Genomic DNA, 17969 nt, shown 5'->3' with positions numbered 1-17969 from the left:
CTTGCAAAGACATGCTGGGTGAGGCTTCTGTCTGATATAGCGTATTATAAACTCAAGACAAGCTTATAAAGTTTTTAAAGGGGCTATTATCAGTTTGGATCAAATGTGACAGAATAACTTAAAAAAAAGATTTATTTGAGAGAGAAAAGACAAGCAGGGGGAGGGGCAAGGGAGAGGGAAAGAATCCTCAAGCAGACTCCCCGCTGAGGTGAGATCCATCCCAGGACCCCAAGATCACGACCTGAGCCAAAATCAAGAGTTGTACACTTAACTGAGCCACCCGGGTGCCCCCAAATGTGACTATGAAATGAAAAGATGGGGGCGCCTGGGTGGATCAGTTGGCCAAGTGTCTCCCTTTGGCCCATGTCATGATCCCGGGGTCCTTGTTTTGAGCCCCACTTCAGACTCCCTGCTCAGTGGGGAGTCTGCTTCTCCCTCTACTACCATTTGCGCGCTCTCTTGCTCTCTCAAATAAATAAAATCTTAAAAAAAAAAAAAAGAAAGGATGAACCCTCATATACTGCTGGTAGGAATGTAAACTGATGCAGCCACTTTGGGAAACAGTCTGCTAGTTCCTCTTGAGTACCCCATGGTGTAGCAATTCCTCTCCTAGGTAGATAATCCAGAAATTTTTACACACATGTCCACAGCATCATTCGTAACAGCCAAAAAGCAGACACAACCCTGAGCGTCCACCAACTGATAAATGGATAGAAAAGGTAGTAGGGCGACACGATAGAGTATTTTTAGATAAAAAGGAATGAAGTAGTGGTACGTGCTGTAACACGGATGAACCTTGGAGACACTGAGCGAAAGACGGTCACAAAAGAGCACGTGTTGTATGATTCCATCTATATAAACGTCCCAAACAGGCAAATCTATAGAGATAGGAGATCGGTGGTTGCCTAGCACTGGAGTAGATGGGAAGGACTGGAGGGTGATAGCTGAAGGACACAGGGTGGGGCGCCTGGGTGGCTCAGTCAGTTAAGCATCTGCCTTCACTTCAGGTCTTGATCTGAAGGTCACAATCTCAGGGTCAAGTCCCGCATCAGGCTCCCTGCTTGGTGGGGAGTCTGCTTCTCTCTTTCCCTCTGCCCTCTCCCCACCTGCTTGTGCTCTCTCTCTCTCACTCTCAAATAAATAAAATCTTAAGAAAAAAAAAAAGACATAAGGCTTCTTTTTGGGTGATGAGAATTCTAAAATCGATTGTGGTGATGGCTGCACAACTTGGCGAGTATATTTAAACCACTGCCTTGCACACTTTAAATGGGTGAATTGTGTGGTACGTGAATTACAAATCAAAGTTGTTACCAAGAAAGTGAAAAATGAAAAGTGGTCTTAGGACCCTTGAACTTCTATGGACAAGCACGCTGAGAAAATTTAGCAAATATGGGCTACATTTTATGAAAAAAGAAAGATAATTCAAGAGCCCAGAGAGGGGCCCAGGCAGTAGGACTGAACATTAATGAAGGATTTGACAACATGTACTCAGTTGGGTTCCAGAATTGCTACAAACCAGGGCTTCCTTGTGCCTCCAATTTTTCCCTTTTTTGAGGGGCACTGTCTACGGCCTGCCTGTTTCACCTCACCCATTGATACCTTCTGGGTATGTGAGGACAAGATAACACGTCTCTTCAGTTCATAAGTCTTCAGATCAACATGAACTGTCCTTGAAATGGACTCAAGGAACTGCCTTTAAGGAGCGAGCGGCATCCACCTTTGTGCGTGATTTAGATGACAAGATTGACAATGTGATGCTCCAAACAGATGAAATTTGGGGGAAGGAGGTTCTTGGGAGAAAGTCTCTTCTGTCGTATGTGTTGAAGGAATATAAATAACTCATGGCCAGGGGGTGGACTGTGGTGACTTTTAAGACATGTCCACTTACCATCAAGAAGTGGGGTCTAGTTCATCTTCCTTTGAATATGGGCCCTTCTCAGTGATTTGCTTCTGATGAACAGGACGAGGTAGAGGTGATGCCACCCGATACGGAGCTAGGTCTTGAAGTCCTATGGCTTCCATTTCACTTGCTCTCTTGGGCTGCTCACCCTTCGAATTAAGCCACCATATTGGGAGGAAGCTCAAGCCACCTTGGGTAGATTGGGTGTAGATGTTTTCCAGCTGACTGCCCAGAACCTACCACCAGATAGGTGAGTGAGATGCCTTCTTCAGATGATTTCCACCTCAGCCTTTCAGTCATCCCAGCTGTCCCCGAGAGCAACACTGTCAAGCTTTCTCCACTGAGCCCCGCCCAAATTGTAGATCTGTGAATAAAATAAATGTTTTAAGCCAGGTTTTACAGTGGTTTGCTACCCAGCAATCAATCACTGGAACAAAGGACTGACGGCACGTTGGAAGTGAGAGAAGAGGAGGAATCAAGAATGTTTACCAGATATTCTAGGTTAAGCAAATTAATATAAAGCAGTAGCAGCTTGCCCCGTGGGGCCTGTCGACCTGTTCACAGCAGCAATAAGTTACCAGTGTTTGCATAGTGTCCGCTGGGGCACTGGCTGCACACAGCTACTTCAAAGGACATGAGTGTCCATGGGATTTCCTTTTTAAAGCCTATGATCAATTTGTCTGATAGTAACAACATGATTATTCTCCAGAAGCCACAACAGTATCAAAGGAAAGAAGCTGGAAGATAGGTTTGGAAGAGCTAAGACAGCACAGCGATGAAGTGGCAGAAAAATGATTTTATTTTAGCAACTGAAAGTCACTATTAATCAGCACCTCTTATTTTGCTATTATGATACTGATGTAATGATTATTCTTTAGGACTCTTACAACCAAAATCAATATGTAAAGTGTAAGTATACAAATATAAATATATACGTATATCGCAAATGCCTCTAAGCCTCAAACTGACTCCTATGAGTTCCAATAATAATCAAATACCACTGGTTTCAGCTCCTCCCACTTCCTGTTATTTTTATTTTTGTCCTAATCTTTTATTTGAATAAAAAGAAAAATATAATGAGCCCATACACACCCATTACTAAGCATTAATAAGTTTGATGTTTCTCCACTCACTTTCCCCCTGTTATTTTATTTTATTTTATTTTTTTCCCCCTGTTATTTTAAAGAAAATTCAAGACATCCGTCATTTCGCCTGAAAATTTCAGATGCATTTCTAGATGGTAAGTGCATTTTAAAAAATACTACCAGCACACCATTATCACACATAACAGAATTAGCAATTCCTATCATCTAATACCCTGTCCATGATCACATTTCCCCAATTGACTCCACAGTATTCTTATTCAAATCAGGATCCGAACAAGGTCCCCATATTGCATATGGCTGTAATTTCTCTTGTCTCATTTATTTCATAACCATTTCTCCTCCTTTTTATTAATGCCATTGATTTGTTGGTTGAACCTTATGTCATTTGCTCTGCAGAATTTCTTATGTTCTGGATTTGGTTCACTGCTTCCCTGAGATGAGTTTAGCTTGTTCCCTAGTACTCATATTTTCTGTAAATGGCAGTTAGATCTGGATACATGATTAGGTTCAGATTCAATTTTTAGGCAAGAATATTTCATAAGTAGGTGCTGTGTACTTCTTTCTGCATCATAACACGAAACTTGTAGCATGTGGCTGTCTCAATTTTAATGATGCTAAAACTGAATAAGGGTTTAAGTTATTAGCCTGACTTCTTGCTTATAAAGTTCTCATCAACCTCTTACCTGATGCTCTTAGCATCTAGTTATGATTTTTGTGAGGTCGGTTATTTCATCAGGATTTACAAAAATGGTGATTTTTCTAAATTTATTTTTCCTTCATTTATTAGCTTTAATTTTTCCTTTGACTAGAAACTTCATTAACTCTTAAGTTACACTAAAATGCACTTGTACTAGAAAAGAGAATGCTTCCTTTTTTTCTTTATCAACTTGCCGACTCAGTGATCTAGCAATCCCTTTGTAATCAATGAGTTTCCTTTATTTTTAAAATACCATTATGAACTCTCAGATTTTAATGTATTTTCACATGTCTCGCTTTACTCTGTCTGATCCTCGGATTTCCCATTTTAGACCAATGGGAGCCTCTAGCAGTTGGTTTTTGTGTCCTTTTGATGTGTGATCTCATGAGTCTGAAAACTTGCATGTCCCTGGCGTAAGACACCCTAGGCTCCTCTTGTACATTTCCCGCTCCAAACCTGGAAGCAGCTATTTTCTCTCGGGATCTTTTTCAGAGGAAACTATCTGATGCCTCCTGTCTTCAACATGGTAGATCTCGGAATGTTTTGGTTTCCATGGCACACCCATTCTGTAGTTAGAGGTTCTAAAGAAAGGTGCACAATAAGGAACTTGATCCCTAATGGTTACCTTCCCCTTCTTCCAAGCCCATGACTGAAAGATTGTTAATAAGAGCACTGAAGGGTGGTAAAGACACCAAGATCGTTACCTTGAATGGGAAGGGGATAACAAAGATGCCCTCAGCATTAAGTAAGCTGCCTGGCCTGAAGACTCTAGATCTCCAGAATAACCAAATCCGCAAGGTGTGCCCGGAGATAAGCACCTTGACCCAGGTGAGGAACAGCGTATCTTTTGGGATTGAGGTTGGAAAATAAGGAAGAGAGAAAAGAGGTGAGAGAAAAATAAAGCTTTGATCTCTGGGGCCTTAGCTCCCGGGAGACTTACTGTGGAGTGTTGTTGGAGAGGCATCAAAAAGCTTTCTCCCGTAGGGGATTACTACATATGGTAGGGAAGAAGAGGTTTCAGCTTATTGGTGTGCACAGCTGGAATCGGAGGATTAGGTCTCTGCCACACTCATCTTTCTGGAGGCTGTCATCTGGAAAAGGGTTGAGAGCCTGGATCTGCTTGTCTACCTTGGGGGCTCCATCTGGAAGTGGGATTGAGGGTCCCGGAGATGCTGTTCGCCCTGGAGACTATCCTGAAGCTTCTGCATATGGAATGAAGAAACCTTCTTGGATGTAGCAAGGGGGTTCCTTTTCAATTTCCTAGGGCGGGCTGAACTTTGAAATGGGAGTGCTGGCGGGGGACGGGAAGGAGGACACATTCATTTCTTCTGAAGCAGTCTTTAAAAGAAGGTTAGTATTTTAAATAAAGAATACCCTTCTTAGCTGACACGAATGAATCCCAGATGCCCCTGTTAAACGTTTCTGCCCAACAACGCGAAACTTCAGCTGCTAAAGATCTTGAGGTTGGGAGTAGGCAAGGGGTATTAGTTTTGCAGTTTTCTTTGTATTCACTTCTAAACTGTCACTGAGCACTGAAAGAACCTATAACTGTAAAGTCACTGGAGTTCATTAGTTTTGAATTCAGAGTTATCAAAAAAAAAAAAAAAAAAAAAACCCCACACACAAAACCCAAACTCTATCTTCTTACCTTCACCTACCTCATTTCCTTTCAGAGTCATAAAATTATTTGAACTTGTAACCTGTGGCCACATCTTTTCGAAAAACAGAGTAATACAAACTCCTCCTTTTAATGGTCACTTTCAAAAGTGCACATATGGTTACAGGACAAAGATTTGGACTTTTCTAATAGGACAGAGGAGTTTCTGTGCAAAAGAATCTAGGGTTTGACTGAGCCATGAGTTAATTTTCTCCTACTCGATTTTTGTTTCCCATTAAAGTAACCCAGTGCATTGTTTTAAGAGAATCACGTACTGCAGAAGGCTTATAATAGAAAGCTGCTATCTTCTGTTCCACTCTGCCTCACCCCAAAACCTGATCTCCATTTATAAACATTTCTCACTCATTTTTTCCCCTTCATTTGTCCATGTTAGATATCACTCTCCTTCATTCTTCCAAACACCATTGGCATACTTCGTTTCTCCATCTTTTAGACTTGCTGCACCTTCGTTTCTTCTCTTCCCAGCGACAGTCTCTTTTTACTCTGTATGATGACTGTGTCAGCATCTCTAATCCACCTTCAGCTCTCCCTCCCTCCTCCTCGCCAGAAATTTTAAACTTCTTACTTTTATAAGATGTGTACACCACTTAGGCCGCATCCCGTTAAAACCGTGGTTAAATATTTTGTCTCTTGGAGAATTCTGAAATGTGTCTCATTAATTAAATAACCTTCATGCAGAGTTGATTAATGTCTCATGATTATTACATTTTCTTCTTCACGTACCGTTTCTGTTGCCTTGGAGTTTCCATTCACCTTTCTTTCATTCTGCATCTTTTGCCTTTGTCATGGCTTCCTTTTATTTCAAACTTGATTATCTTACATGTTCTATCAAATGTGCTTTTCCGTGGAGTGACTCCTCCCCCCCCCCCCGGATCCCCACCCCCCTGCCCCTGTCTAAGCTGATTAGCATGTAGGTTTGCTGGATACTGAGGTGAGGGCATCACTTTGTGGTTTCCCTGAGTTGGACCCATTGTCTCCTCTGGCCCATATTTTCCACTTTCTTAGTTGCCTTTCTTATTTTGTAAGAGTATAAGAGTAAGCCTCCGGGTGCCATCCTCCTCCAGGTATGTGGCGGTTCAATTTTTTTTTTTTTTAACTCTTACATGGCTCAAAGTTTTATGTATTCTTTCATGTTTGGTCAATAGCTGTTTAGTAAAAAAACATTAAAGACTGTAAAATACATTTCCTCAGGGAAAAAAGCCTGAGTCTGATTATCCTTACTGTGTCATCTTCTCATAGCTCCCCCAGTCCTTTCCTCCTTATCCTTTTATTTATGAAAGTCCTTAAATTTTGACATCTGTTTGCTCACAACTTCCTAAAATAGGGAGCTGGCTAAGCTTAGCCCTTACCTTTTAAAAAAAAATTATTTATTTGAGAGAGAGAGAGAATAAGCTGGGAGAAGGGCAGAGGGAGAGAGAGAGGCAGGCTCCCCACTGAGCAGGAAGCCCGACATGGGGCTCGATCCCAGGACCCCAAGATCATGACCTGGGCTGGAGGGCTTCAGGCTTCACCGTCTGAGCCACCCAGGCGCCCCTCAGCCCTTCCTTTCAAAGAAGAATTCAACGGATTTAGAAAGTAGGCTTCCTGTGGTCTACCTTTAAAGCGCTTTGCAAGTCAGATTCAGGCAAATGCCATTATTGTTTAGCTGTTCATGAACTAGCAATTTTTTTTTTTTTCATGTAGCATCTCCCCAGTTGTGGAATTTTGAAAAAAAAGTCAATCTCCACTTTATAATGGAAGTTCTAGAAGCAGCTTGAATAAAATGTGCTGGAAACCTTCCAAAGATATAGATTGTTCATATAGTTCAGAAATACTGCACAGTCGTTCCCATAGTTTCTAGCAGAGCGGACAGGTGATAGTTTCAGAAAAGAGAGAGGTAAGAGGGGCTGCTCGCCCTGGAGGAGCATTTGGGAGACCTGGATATCTTAACTGGTTCAGCCACTTACCAGCTAAATTAAAGATGCTTGATCCCCCTGGGTCTCAATTTCTGCCTTCATTTACTCAATCCGTACCTAAGTAGTGAGCACCGTCTGTGTCTCAGGCACTAGGAACTGGTGATTCAGCAGCAGATGAAAATCCCGGCCTTCGTGGAGCTTCCATTCCAGCCAGTAGAGCTGTAAGAAACAATCAAGCAGAACAAGCAGGACACAAGGCAGTGGTCAGTGCTAGGGAGAGGACAGCAGAGAAGGCAGGTAGGACACGTGGCATTCCAGCTGACACGTGGACGACTGATCGAAGCCACAAAGTGTCCTCGTGATCTTTACAACCTGGTGGTAGGTCTGTCATAGTTCTAAGGTCATCATTCTTATTCTGATCATTTTCTAATAAAACCCGATTGTTTTTTTTTTTTTTTCAAAAGTTAGTTTGAACTCTTTCTTGTATTCCTTCAAATCCTATCTTTTTATTACAAAGTATTGAAAGTGTCCCCCTACCGGGCAGCCCAAGTAACTCAGTGGTTTAGCGTCACATTCTGCCCAGGGCGTGATCCTGGAGACCCAGGATCAAGTCCCACCTCGGGCTCCCTGCATGGAGCCTGCTTCTCCCTCTCTCTGTGTCTACATCTCTCTCTCTCTCTCTCTCTCTCTGTGTCCCTCATGAATAAATAAATAAAATCTTAAAAAAAAAAAAAAAGAGAAAGTATCCCCCTACTGCATTTTGCAGGGGGGGAGGGAGGGGTCCATACTGTGCTTGCCTTTTGGACTAGACTTTTTTTTTTTAAATCATCATAGGAAGTCCGGTTTGCCCCAATATTCTGATATTTGGTCATATTTTCTACAAAATATTAAAATAATCTCGATATTTTTCAAGTTGCTAAAGCAAAAATGATACTTTTAAATTTCAGCACTCGTATAATGGTAGCAAATAGAATAACAACATCAATCATTTCTTGAGAGCCAGGCACAATGCTAGCAATTGTGTTCAATTGTGCTCAAGGAAGTTACTACCCTCACGTTGTTAATAAAATGCCCATATGGTTCAGTAAGAGGTTAGGTCACTTGTCAAGGTCCCTCAACCAGTGAATATGTCTATAACATGAAGTCTCTTTCAAGGTTGCTTTCAGCTCTGTTTCATTATTTATATACTTAGTGTAAAATTTGTCAGGGTGGGGTGTTCAATTTGTAGTTCTGAAAAGAAAAACTGGGGGATCCCTGGGTGGCTCAGTGGTTTAGCGCCTGCCTTCAGCCCAGGGCCTGATCCTGGAGACCCGGGATCGAGTCCCACGTCAGGCTCCCTGCATGGAGCCTGCTTCTCCCTCTGCCTGTCTCTCTCTCTCTGTCTCTCATGAATGAATAAATAAAATCTTAAAAGAAAAGAAAAAGAGAAACTGGGTTGCCTAAAGATAGTAGGTTTGAATGCCACATGGATTGACCCTACTTGACCATTTGTTTACATATGAGTTTGGTCTTCTTGGGTCTGTGCTGGTCCCAAGGATGCAGATGTGGAAAACACACGGACGCCGTCTTCTCGTTTGAGGATGAAGCTAAATGTTGACAGAGGGGAAGCCCAATGCCAGGCACAGAGGAACTTCCCGAAGTTACAGCTGCTCTTACGGTCACTGGTGTAAGTGGCAACTGGGGCAAAACGGGAGGAGGTTCTTTAGAAAATACGAGATCCTTCCTCTTCTTTCTTTGCTTATTTGACTAGTGAAACTTGGGGACATTTCAGTCCCTTCTGATGACATGGGAAAGAATGAGTTGATGGCCGGTCGTTCGGTGGCAAGTGCTGGGATGGCAGCAGCGCTCAGAGAAGCTCTTCCCCTGAGGCCCGAGGCCGGGTCGTGCCCTGGTGCGGGGCACCTGGTGAACCACAGCACGGGGCCTTGGGCGGGCGGGTGGGAGCCCTTTGCAGGGTGCAGCTTCACCAGCTGCCCCGGTGGCCGGCACCTGTACCGGTGCGGGCCCCTCCGAGGCTCGCAGGCCCGGCCGCCTGGGGCCTAGATACGGTGTCCCGGAGCCCTTCCCGGACCATCAGCCGTGGACAGCAAATAAGGCCGAGCTGAGCAGAGCCGGGTGGTCTGGGAGTTCGTTGCTGTGTCTCTCCTCTCTCCCTCTCCTGCTTTACCGTCCTCCTCGGTGGCCCGTACCCGGTCCACGGCCTTCGCCCTGGGCCCCGCCGCGGCCCGCTTGCTTCCTCCCAGCCCTGTTCAGCAGTTGGGCGAGCCGGGGTGGGTGCCGCACTGCTGGGTGTTGGCCAAGTGGGAGAGGACGGCCGTCTCCACGTGTCCCCAGCCTCGGACTTAGTGGGGAAAGCCTGAGATGGGACATAACATTTCTGAAAAGCGCCACGAGGGAGAACTGTCCTGGGCCGGGAGCATCTGTAGCCAGAGACGTAGGAGAAGGCGGCCCTGAGAGCGCAGGGAGCGGGCATCCGTGGGGTGAGCTAGGCTGGCTGCCCCCTCCCTCCTCGGGTGTCCCAGGCGACAGTAGGGAACTGATGTCCCCCGTGCTGGTTGTCAGCATTTGTCTGCCTTACCACGGGAAATCTCTTCTTCCCCCATCAAGTAGGTAAAGCCTCTGTTTCTGACCTGGCCCTTCTGTCAAGCGGGGATTTACTGTCCTGCTTCGCTCCATCCTGTCCAGGTCAGAGGTACTAGGCAGTTCCTCCTTTCCAAGCTCCTGCCTTCTTCCTTTGCCTCTGCTGCTCCCCCCCCCCCCCCGGGCCTCTGGTAAGCCTCCTGCACCCTCCTGCACCCTTTCTGGAACTTCAGCTTTCCGACTAGCTGGCAGTCAGGTGTCTGGAGGACCCTCAAGCCTCTTCTCTCACTTGCCCGCTGGGGGATGTGAAACGACTCTGCTCATCTCTCTATGCCCCACTTGCCTCGTCTCTAAAACATGCTTCGTTACTCCCAGCACCTAAAGTTGTGCCAACGTTACCTTGTACGGGACGCCTCACCGTACTGCTTGCTCGGAAGACTTTGGCCCTTACCCTCACGTAAGCATCCAAATGCTTCACTCTTCCAAACCCTTCAGGTCTTACATTTTAACTGAATGTCAGTTCTGTGTCGTAATTCCTCCTTCCTGATAATGTGAAACTCTCGTCTCTGTTTCTTCTGTTTTCTTCCTTAAGAAGCTTCTGACAGAAAAATAAATAAATAAAAATAAATAAATAAATAAATAAATAAATAAATAAAAATTAAAAAAAGAAGCTTCTGACAGGATGCTAACAGGTAACACTTTGTTAATGATTTTACTACAAATGCTGATCAGAAAATCCATCTTACGCTGGATGAGTAGGAATTGCCAATTCCACGACACTGGGTTTAACTTTGGGCTCCAAGGGCACAGGGCTTAGTTGCCGAGATCTTCAGTGATTAGATGCCAGGCTGGACCTTGGAACCTTTGCCTGTCTTTCCAGTGAAATTACAATTGTTTTGCTAAATCTGATTATATACTAAGAAGTTGCTGCAACTTCTAGTAGTTAAAACTATTAAATAATAGTTTTGAAATTTGCAAAATTATTCAAATAAACAGAATCTTGCAGGAAGAGCTGGACTTAGGAGAAGCATTTGGCAACTGTATTAAACTGTAGTTTTAGGGGCACTTGGGTGGCTCTGTGTCTGAGCATCCGCCTTTGGCTCAGGTCATGATCCCGGGGTCATAGGATCAAGTCCCACACCGGGATCCCCACAGGGAGCCTGCTTCTTCTCCCTCTGCCTATGTCTCTGCCTCTCCCGGCATGCCTCTCATGAATAAATCGATCAAATCTTTTTGTAAAAAAACCCTATAGTTTTAAAGATGCCACAGATTCCTTAGAGAAATTTTAAAAAGGCAGTGCTAAGAATTAGCAGTGAGCTATAATGCTACCCTCTCCCAGATATACCTTGGTCATACACATGCTATTAAAAAATATAAAAACCCCATTAAAAAATTCCATTAGTCTTCTCTCATTGATTTGATTCAATTATTTTTATTAAATAGTTTACAGAACCTGACATTGTACTGTGCATTACTTAGGTATAGTGAATGGAAATATTCATTATCCTTAAATAATTTAAGGATTAATGGTCACATACTAGCTAAAACATATACACATCTATTATAGGCAAATGATCTAATAGCTCATTTCCAAATGGTATCATCAAGCATGATTTAGTTCAAAAGACAACCAGATAAAATGGACATTTGAACTCATTTTTTAAAAAAGATGTATGTATTTATCTTTAGAGGGGATAAGGGGCAGAGGAAGAGGGAGAGAGAGTCTTAAGCAGACTCTGCCTTGAGCGTGAGTGACCCAGGGCTCGATCTCACGACCCTGAGATCATGACTGAGCAGAAGCCAAGAGTCAGGGGCTTAACCAACTGTGCCACCCAGTCACCCCTGAACTCAGTTTGTTTGTTTTTAACACTTTTAAAAATGTTTTTATCCAAGTTAGTCATAGATATCATTTTAAAAATCAAATAAGCAATCGAAAGACAAAATAAATAGCACAGAGTTTTCAAGTGTAATTAACAGCTACAAACACAGCATAATTAAGTGTTAGGTTTAATTATGTTGCCTGGTGCAAGTTCTAGGCATACATATGATGGCAGGCACTACACTGAATTAAGCATAGGGGTTACTCAGAATGAGCAGAGAGTTAGAATAAGGAAAGCATGCAGACCCTTAGAAGGAAGTAAATCAAGCCAGGAAGATTGGAGCTGACTGAGTTCAACAGATACTCAATTAAAGAAAAAAAAAAAAAAGACATGGAGCCATAATGAGTATTCCTCAGTGGGAACCATTAGCTTACAGAAATGATCTAACCATTAGCTTGCAGCATTCAACTATCGTTTATTGAGCAACTATTATGTTCCAGACCCTGTTCTTTGAATGTTAGATGAATCACAACGTAATAGTAGAGGTAAATCAGTCACTAAAATATGAAGCAGAATAATTGGTCATAGAAAGCACACAGTGCCATACAACTACAAAAGGAAGGTGGCTTCCTGGAGAAGGACGTATATGCCAAGTGGGAGCAGGAAATATAGAAACCTATTATAATAACTGAAGAACTAAGGTAAAGTAACAGTTTAATGGAAACAGAATCCTGAAACACATTATCACTAGAAAGAATAAAAAAAATTTTTTTCCCACCAAAATTAACGAGTTAGCAGAAAGTCATGATTCTGTGGCCGTTTTTCTCTTCTCTGAAAATGTCATCGAAAAATGGCTGTGAGAGAACAGAATGTTGGTTACTAGAGGCTGGGGGGTGGGGGAATTGGGGAAACCTTGTTTAAAGATACGAACTAGTAGATAATACGTCATCCTACACTGCATAGTGATTAGAGTCAATAATAACTGTATTAAAAACTACAAAGTTGCTAAGAGACTAGATCCTAATTGTTCCTAGCACAAAAAGGAGATAATTATATGACCCGACAGAGGTGCTAGCTAAAGCTATGGTGGTAATCAGGCTGCAGTTTATGTATGTATCAGGTCAACATGCTGCACACTTTAAACTTACAAAATGTCATATGTCGGGACGCCTGGGTGGCTCAGCTGTTGAGTGTCTGCCTTTGGCTCAGGGTGTGAGCCCGGGTCCTGGGATCGAGTCCCACATCGGGCTCCCTGCATGGATCCTGCTTCTCGCTCTGCCTGTGTCTGCTTCCTCTCTCTCTGTCTCTCATGAATAAATAAGTAAAGTCTTAAAAAAAAATGTTATATGTCAATTACATTTCAATTTTTTAAAAGTGGCTTTGAATTTAGAAATCTTTGAAAAAACTAGTTAGAAATCATTAAGAAAGTGGTTTTAACCATGAGACTCTTCATGATAGCCCTCAGATACAAAACTGAGGGCTGATGGAGGGAGGTGGGTGCGGGATGGGCTAGATGGGGCATGGCTATCAAGGAGAGCACTTATTATGATGAGCACAGGGTGTTATACGTAAGTGATAAATCACAAAATTTTACTGCTTAAACCAGTATAACACAATATGTTAACTAACTAGAATTTATTTATTTATTATTTATTTATTTATTTTTCTAAAGATTTTATTTATTTATTTATGAGAGACACAGAGAGAGAGGCAGAGACCCAGGCAGAGGGAGAAGCAGGCTTCATGCAGGGAGCCTGACATGGGACTCGATCCCGGGACTCCAGGACCACAACCTGGACTGAAGGTGGTGCTAAACCGCTGAGCCACCCGGGCTGCCCAACTAACTAGAATTTAAATAAAAATTTGAAGAAATTAAAAAGGAAAACAGGTTTAAAATTGGAAAACTAAACATATATCTATGAAGCACCTACGGAATTTCTAGCACCGTGTATGTCCAACATTTTGTATTAGGGTCTTCTGGATCTAAAAGATCAGATTTAGCATTTTATAATATCTGCTATATTCCAGGTACTTTATTGTATTGTCTCTAATTCTTAAGACAGCCTTGAAAAGTAGATACTAGTATTCCTATATTTTAAAAGTAATCTCTACACGCAACATAGGGCTTGAACTCACAACCCTAGGATCACGAGTTGCATGTTCTACTGTCTGAGCCAGCCAGGTACCCGATCCCCATTTAAAAACAAAACAAAACAAAACAAAACAAAAAAACCCCCAAAAAACCTTGACACTTAGAAATTTGACTTGCCTGAGATCACAAAGCTAGTACATTGCAGAGCAGATGGTCTCCAAATCCTGTGCTTTGCTGACCGTGCAATACTGACTAAACAGTGTGAATACCAACAGAATAAGAATATTTAAAATGAGAATTCCATGCATACATACAAGACAATTCCACTGTGTGTGTGAATATATATATATATATATATATATACATGCATGTATGTGCACATACATGATCATTCTGAACAATAATATATTTTTTATTAGGCAACACATTATCATAGACAGTATATAGTAGGAGGAAACACATCCATGTATTTCAAGGGTGGGGGGATACAGATAGGCTGTAACTTAGAGGTATGAATAGGCCTATACAATCAAATAAATTAAATTTAGGAAAAGTTGGGACAGACACTGTTTGGGACAAATATGCTAAGATGCAGAAAAGACTATAGGGAGATTGAAAACATTTAGGACATTGTTGGGTAGGGCAATTCCTCACGGACTGGTTATTTAGGCAGCAGTTTATATAAAATGTAGTAGGACTGGAGAAAGGAAATTTAAGTACCATTTACACACATCCCATTCTTTACATTCTTTGGCTATGTAATTCTGCAGGCAGGCAGTAACGATTACAGTTTTAGGGTGATTGCAATGAGATACACCTGAAAAAGATGCACCTAAAAGGAATTTTGAGATTAGGAATGGTGACTGACTGACTTTGGGTGTAGAGAGAGAAAGAAATTCTAGGCGATTCCAAACTTTGGTCAGAACAGCTGATAGGATTACAAGGATGGTGGGTGCATTAACCAAAATGGGGATGGGAGAAACAGATCTAGTATGCCCACCGACATTGTCCAGTTTTAGACTTTGAATTTAGAGTGACAGCATCACATTCATTGGAAATTCTTTTGAGCCAAAACCAACAAGATGCAATTTTTACAGGGATGACTAAATTCCTACATTTGAGAAAAGAATTCAATTGCACAAGCCCAGGATGTGGGTTATCTCCTTCACAGTTATCTCTTTGGCCGTGGGTTTTTGATGGCCACACACAAGATCAATTATGCAACAGCAATGTGCCCCGCTGCTGAAAGAGGGCATGCCATGTTGGGCTGCATTAATAGAAGTGCAGTCATCTGCCCGAGGGAGAGTCTGTGGTCTCCCCAGCATCCATGCTAGGCGATCACATTTCCTTGTCTCACCCTAGGCGCCATGTTTCCAGAGAGGGGTGTGCTTACAAAAATGAGAGGGTGACCAAGACAGTGAGAGGTCTGGAAATTATGTCCTGAGGGAAATGGTTAAAGAAGAATGGAACAAATTCAGGGGGAATATGATAGCAATCTTCAAATATTTGAAAGATTATTATGTGGCAGAAAGGAGGGGGAATAGAGCTATTTTTTAATGACTGCCATGGGAAGAGTTAGAAGCTAGAGAGAGACTGACAAACAAAAAATGTATAAATAAAAAAAGTAAGGAACACTTCCTAAGAAGTGAAAGAACTGCCTATTACTGAATGAGTATATAAGGAAGGTATATAGTTGCCTCCTTGCATTTTATATGCTGTACCAGGTGACTTATAAAAGTTCTTCCTGGGGGGCCTGGCTGGATCAGTGGGTTAAACGTCTGCCTTCAGCTAAGGTCATGATCCCAGGGTCCTGAGATCAAGCCCTGCATTGGGCTCCCTGCTCAGCGGGGAGTCTGCTTCTCCTTTTCCCTCTGCCCCTCCCCTTGGTCCCCTCCGTTGATTTAAATGAATAAATAAAATCTTTAAACAAAAAAAGTTCTTCCTGATTGTAAGATGCTATAATCCCTGGTCATGGTACCATGAGAAACCACTTTGGAGAAATGGTGTCTTTCAATCTATGGCAATATGCTAGCTTCCAAAGGACAGGAGAGTTATATTCTGAATACGTCAACAGAAAGTTCATTATAGAAAATTATAAATGTAAAAAAAAAAAAGAAAATTATAAATATAACATGAGTTTCAAACTCATCCAGTAGCTGTCTCTTATATGGCTAAAGCCCTCCCTCAGGAACTACCCATAACCACAGAGTGTTACTAGTGAAACACTGCATGGTATTTTTGAAACCCTTTGTGAATGGAATCCCATTTGGAATAGCCTTGTCAAGGCACCTCAAATAGTTCATCTCAAACAACTTGTCAAGGCATCCCAATTAGCTCACCTCAAATATCGCCTTCTCAGAGAGGTCTTATCTAATGGCCCAATCTGGCTTTGAGTTACCTTTTTTTTTTTTTTTAAGATTTATTTATTATTTATTTATTTGAGAGAGGGTGAGAGAGAGTGAGCACAAGGTGGGTGGGTGGGTGGGGAGCAGAAGGAGAGAGAAACTCCAGGAGACTCCACATGGAGCACAGAACCTGACATGGGGCTTAATCTCAGGACTCCAAGATCAGACCTGAACGGAAACCAGGGGTCTGATGCTCAGCCGACTGTGCCACCCAGGTACCCCAACCTTGAGCTACTTTCCAACCCATTAACCCATTTTCTTTCCTTTCCATGAGGCACTTAACACTAACAGAAATGATCTGTTTGCTTATTTGTTGTCTCTCTCCCCTCCCAACGTATAAGCAGTGTGAAGAGAAACCGTGGGTGTCCTTGCCACTCTAGCATTCAGAATATCGTGCGCATAATACACATATAATAAATATGATTCAATTAATACAACATTGAAGTTGAGTCTTGAAGTATTTCTCAAGGGAAATTTAGTCCTTGTTATAGTGTCTCTGGAACTTCTGTATAATTTATGTAATCTAGGCTGAAACTCATGTATTCGCCATAGTGACAGAGGATAACCCACAGTCTTTGGAGTTACCATCACCTCTATGAATTTAAAGGTAAAAAATGAATCTTCTTTTAGTTACCTTTCTCTGTCGAGAATCATTCTGGTTTCATTCATTTTATCCTAGTTTTAACTTTAGAATCTTTTAATTCTTGAGATCTTCAGTTGAGTCCTCTTCATCTTCTATGTGTCATAGTCTTGGTGTTGAGCTCAGATTTTCACATGGTAGCCTTTTCTAGCCAAAGAGCCATATATTTAAAGTATCTTCCAAAGCAGGTGCCTTTTCCTGGGTCATCTATCCATTTTATATCACCTTCTTTGGAGCTGTTCTATCAGAAAACCAGCTGTGGCTGTCAGCTACCCTACCACATTTGCCCAGATTGCTTTTCAAAATTACGTTTCCTCAAACCTCGTTTATCTCCTCCTCCAAGAAAATGGTTTTGTTTCATATTTCATTGAAAAAAAAAAAAGGTACTCTCATTCAGGAAAACTCCCTCATCCTTCTCTTACCAAATCCATCCAGGGCCCTGATCTGCATGTACCTTCTCCGCCTTCCCTCCTAGAACCTCAGTGAAGGCTCCCCACTCTTATGCAGGGCCAGCACTCATTTAAACTTTGGATCATATCCTCTCTCATTTTCTACAGGATTTTGATTCTGAAATGATCCCTCTCCTTATATCAGTTTCTCATTCTCTGCATAATTATTTCCATCAGCATGTAAATAAGCTGTATGATCTTTTATTTATTTTTTTAATAGATTTTATTTATTCATGAGAGACACAGAGAGAGAGAGAGAGAGAGTCAGAGACCCAGGCAGAGGGAGAAGCAGGCTCCATGCAGGGAGCCTGATGTGGGACTCGATCCCGGGTCTCCAGGATCATGCCCTGGGCTGATGGTGGTGCTAAACCGCTGAGCCACCTGGGCTGCCCTGATCTTTTATTTTCAAAGAAAAACCCTCCAGCTCCCTGCTAGTTTTCTAATATCCCTTCATAGTGAAAGTTCTTAAGAGATTTATCTATTACCCATTATCTTCACTTTTCCTCAGCTTCTCCATAGCCCACATCAATCAGAGTTTCTTCTCCAATGCTTCACCCCTATTGCCGAGGTCACTGATGATTTTCATGTTGCTAAATCCAGTGGTTATTTCTATGCTTTTATTTTGCTTAACTTTCCCTTAGGATTTGGCCTGCATCTTCTTTTTAAAAATAACTTCCTTTTCCTTTTCTTTCTCCTTGGCTTCTGTG

At 42.3% G+C, this 17969-nt stretch overlaps 1 protein-coding gene across 5 annotated transcripts in view; it reads left to right on the top strand.

Annotated features, from left to right (window-relative positions):
- Nucleotides 1–4274: 4274 nt before the first annotated feature.
- Nucleotides 4275–17969, top strand: part of LRRC69 (leucine rich repeat containing 69) — an 87845-nt gene continuing 74150 nt past the window's right edge. For 3 of the 5 annotated variants that reach the window (XM_077876298.1, XM_077876297.1, XM_077876299.1), the window contains exon 1: nucleotides 4276–4531. In XM_077876298.1, the coding sequence (XP_077732424.1) occupies nucleotides 4349–4531 (183 nt within the window). In that variant the 5' untranslated portion in view covers nucleotides 4276–4348. Of the gene's footprint in view, nucleotides 4532–17969 lie in introns of all 5 variants that reach the window. The other 2 variants (XM_077876301.1, XM_077876296.1) reach the window with 2 other exon arrangements.

The sequence above is a fragment of the Canis aureus genome, chromosome 28 (assembly GCF_053574225.1).
Source record: "Canis aureus isolate CA01 chromosome 28, VMU_Caureus_v.1.0, whole genome shotgun sequence".
In the NCBI taxonomy this organism is placed as follows: domain Eukaryota; kingdom Metazoa; phylum Chordata; class Mammalia; order Carnivora; family Canidae; genus Canis; species Canis aureus.
The sequence above is the reverse complement of the archived record's forward strand: the minus strand, read 5'-3'. Positions and strand labels throughout refer to the sequence as shown.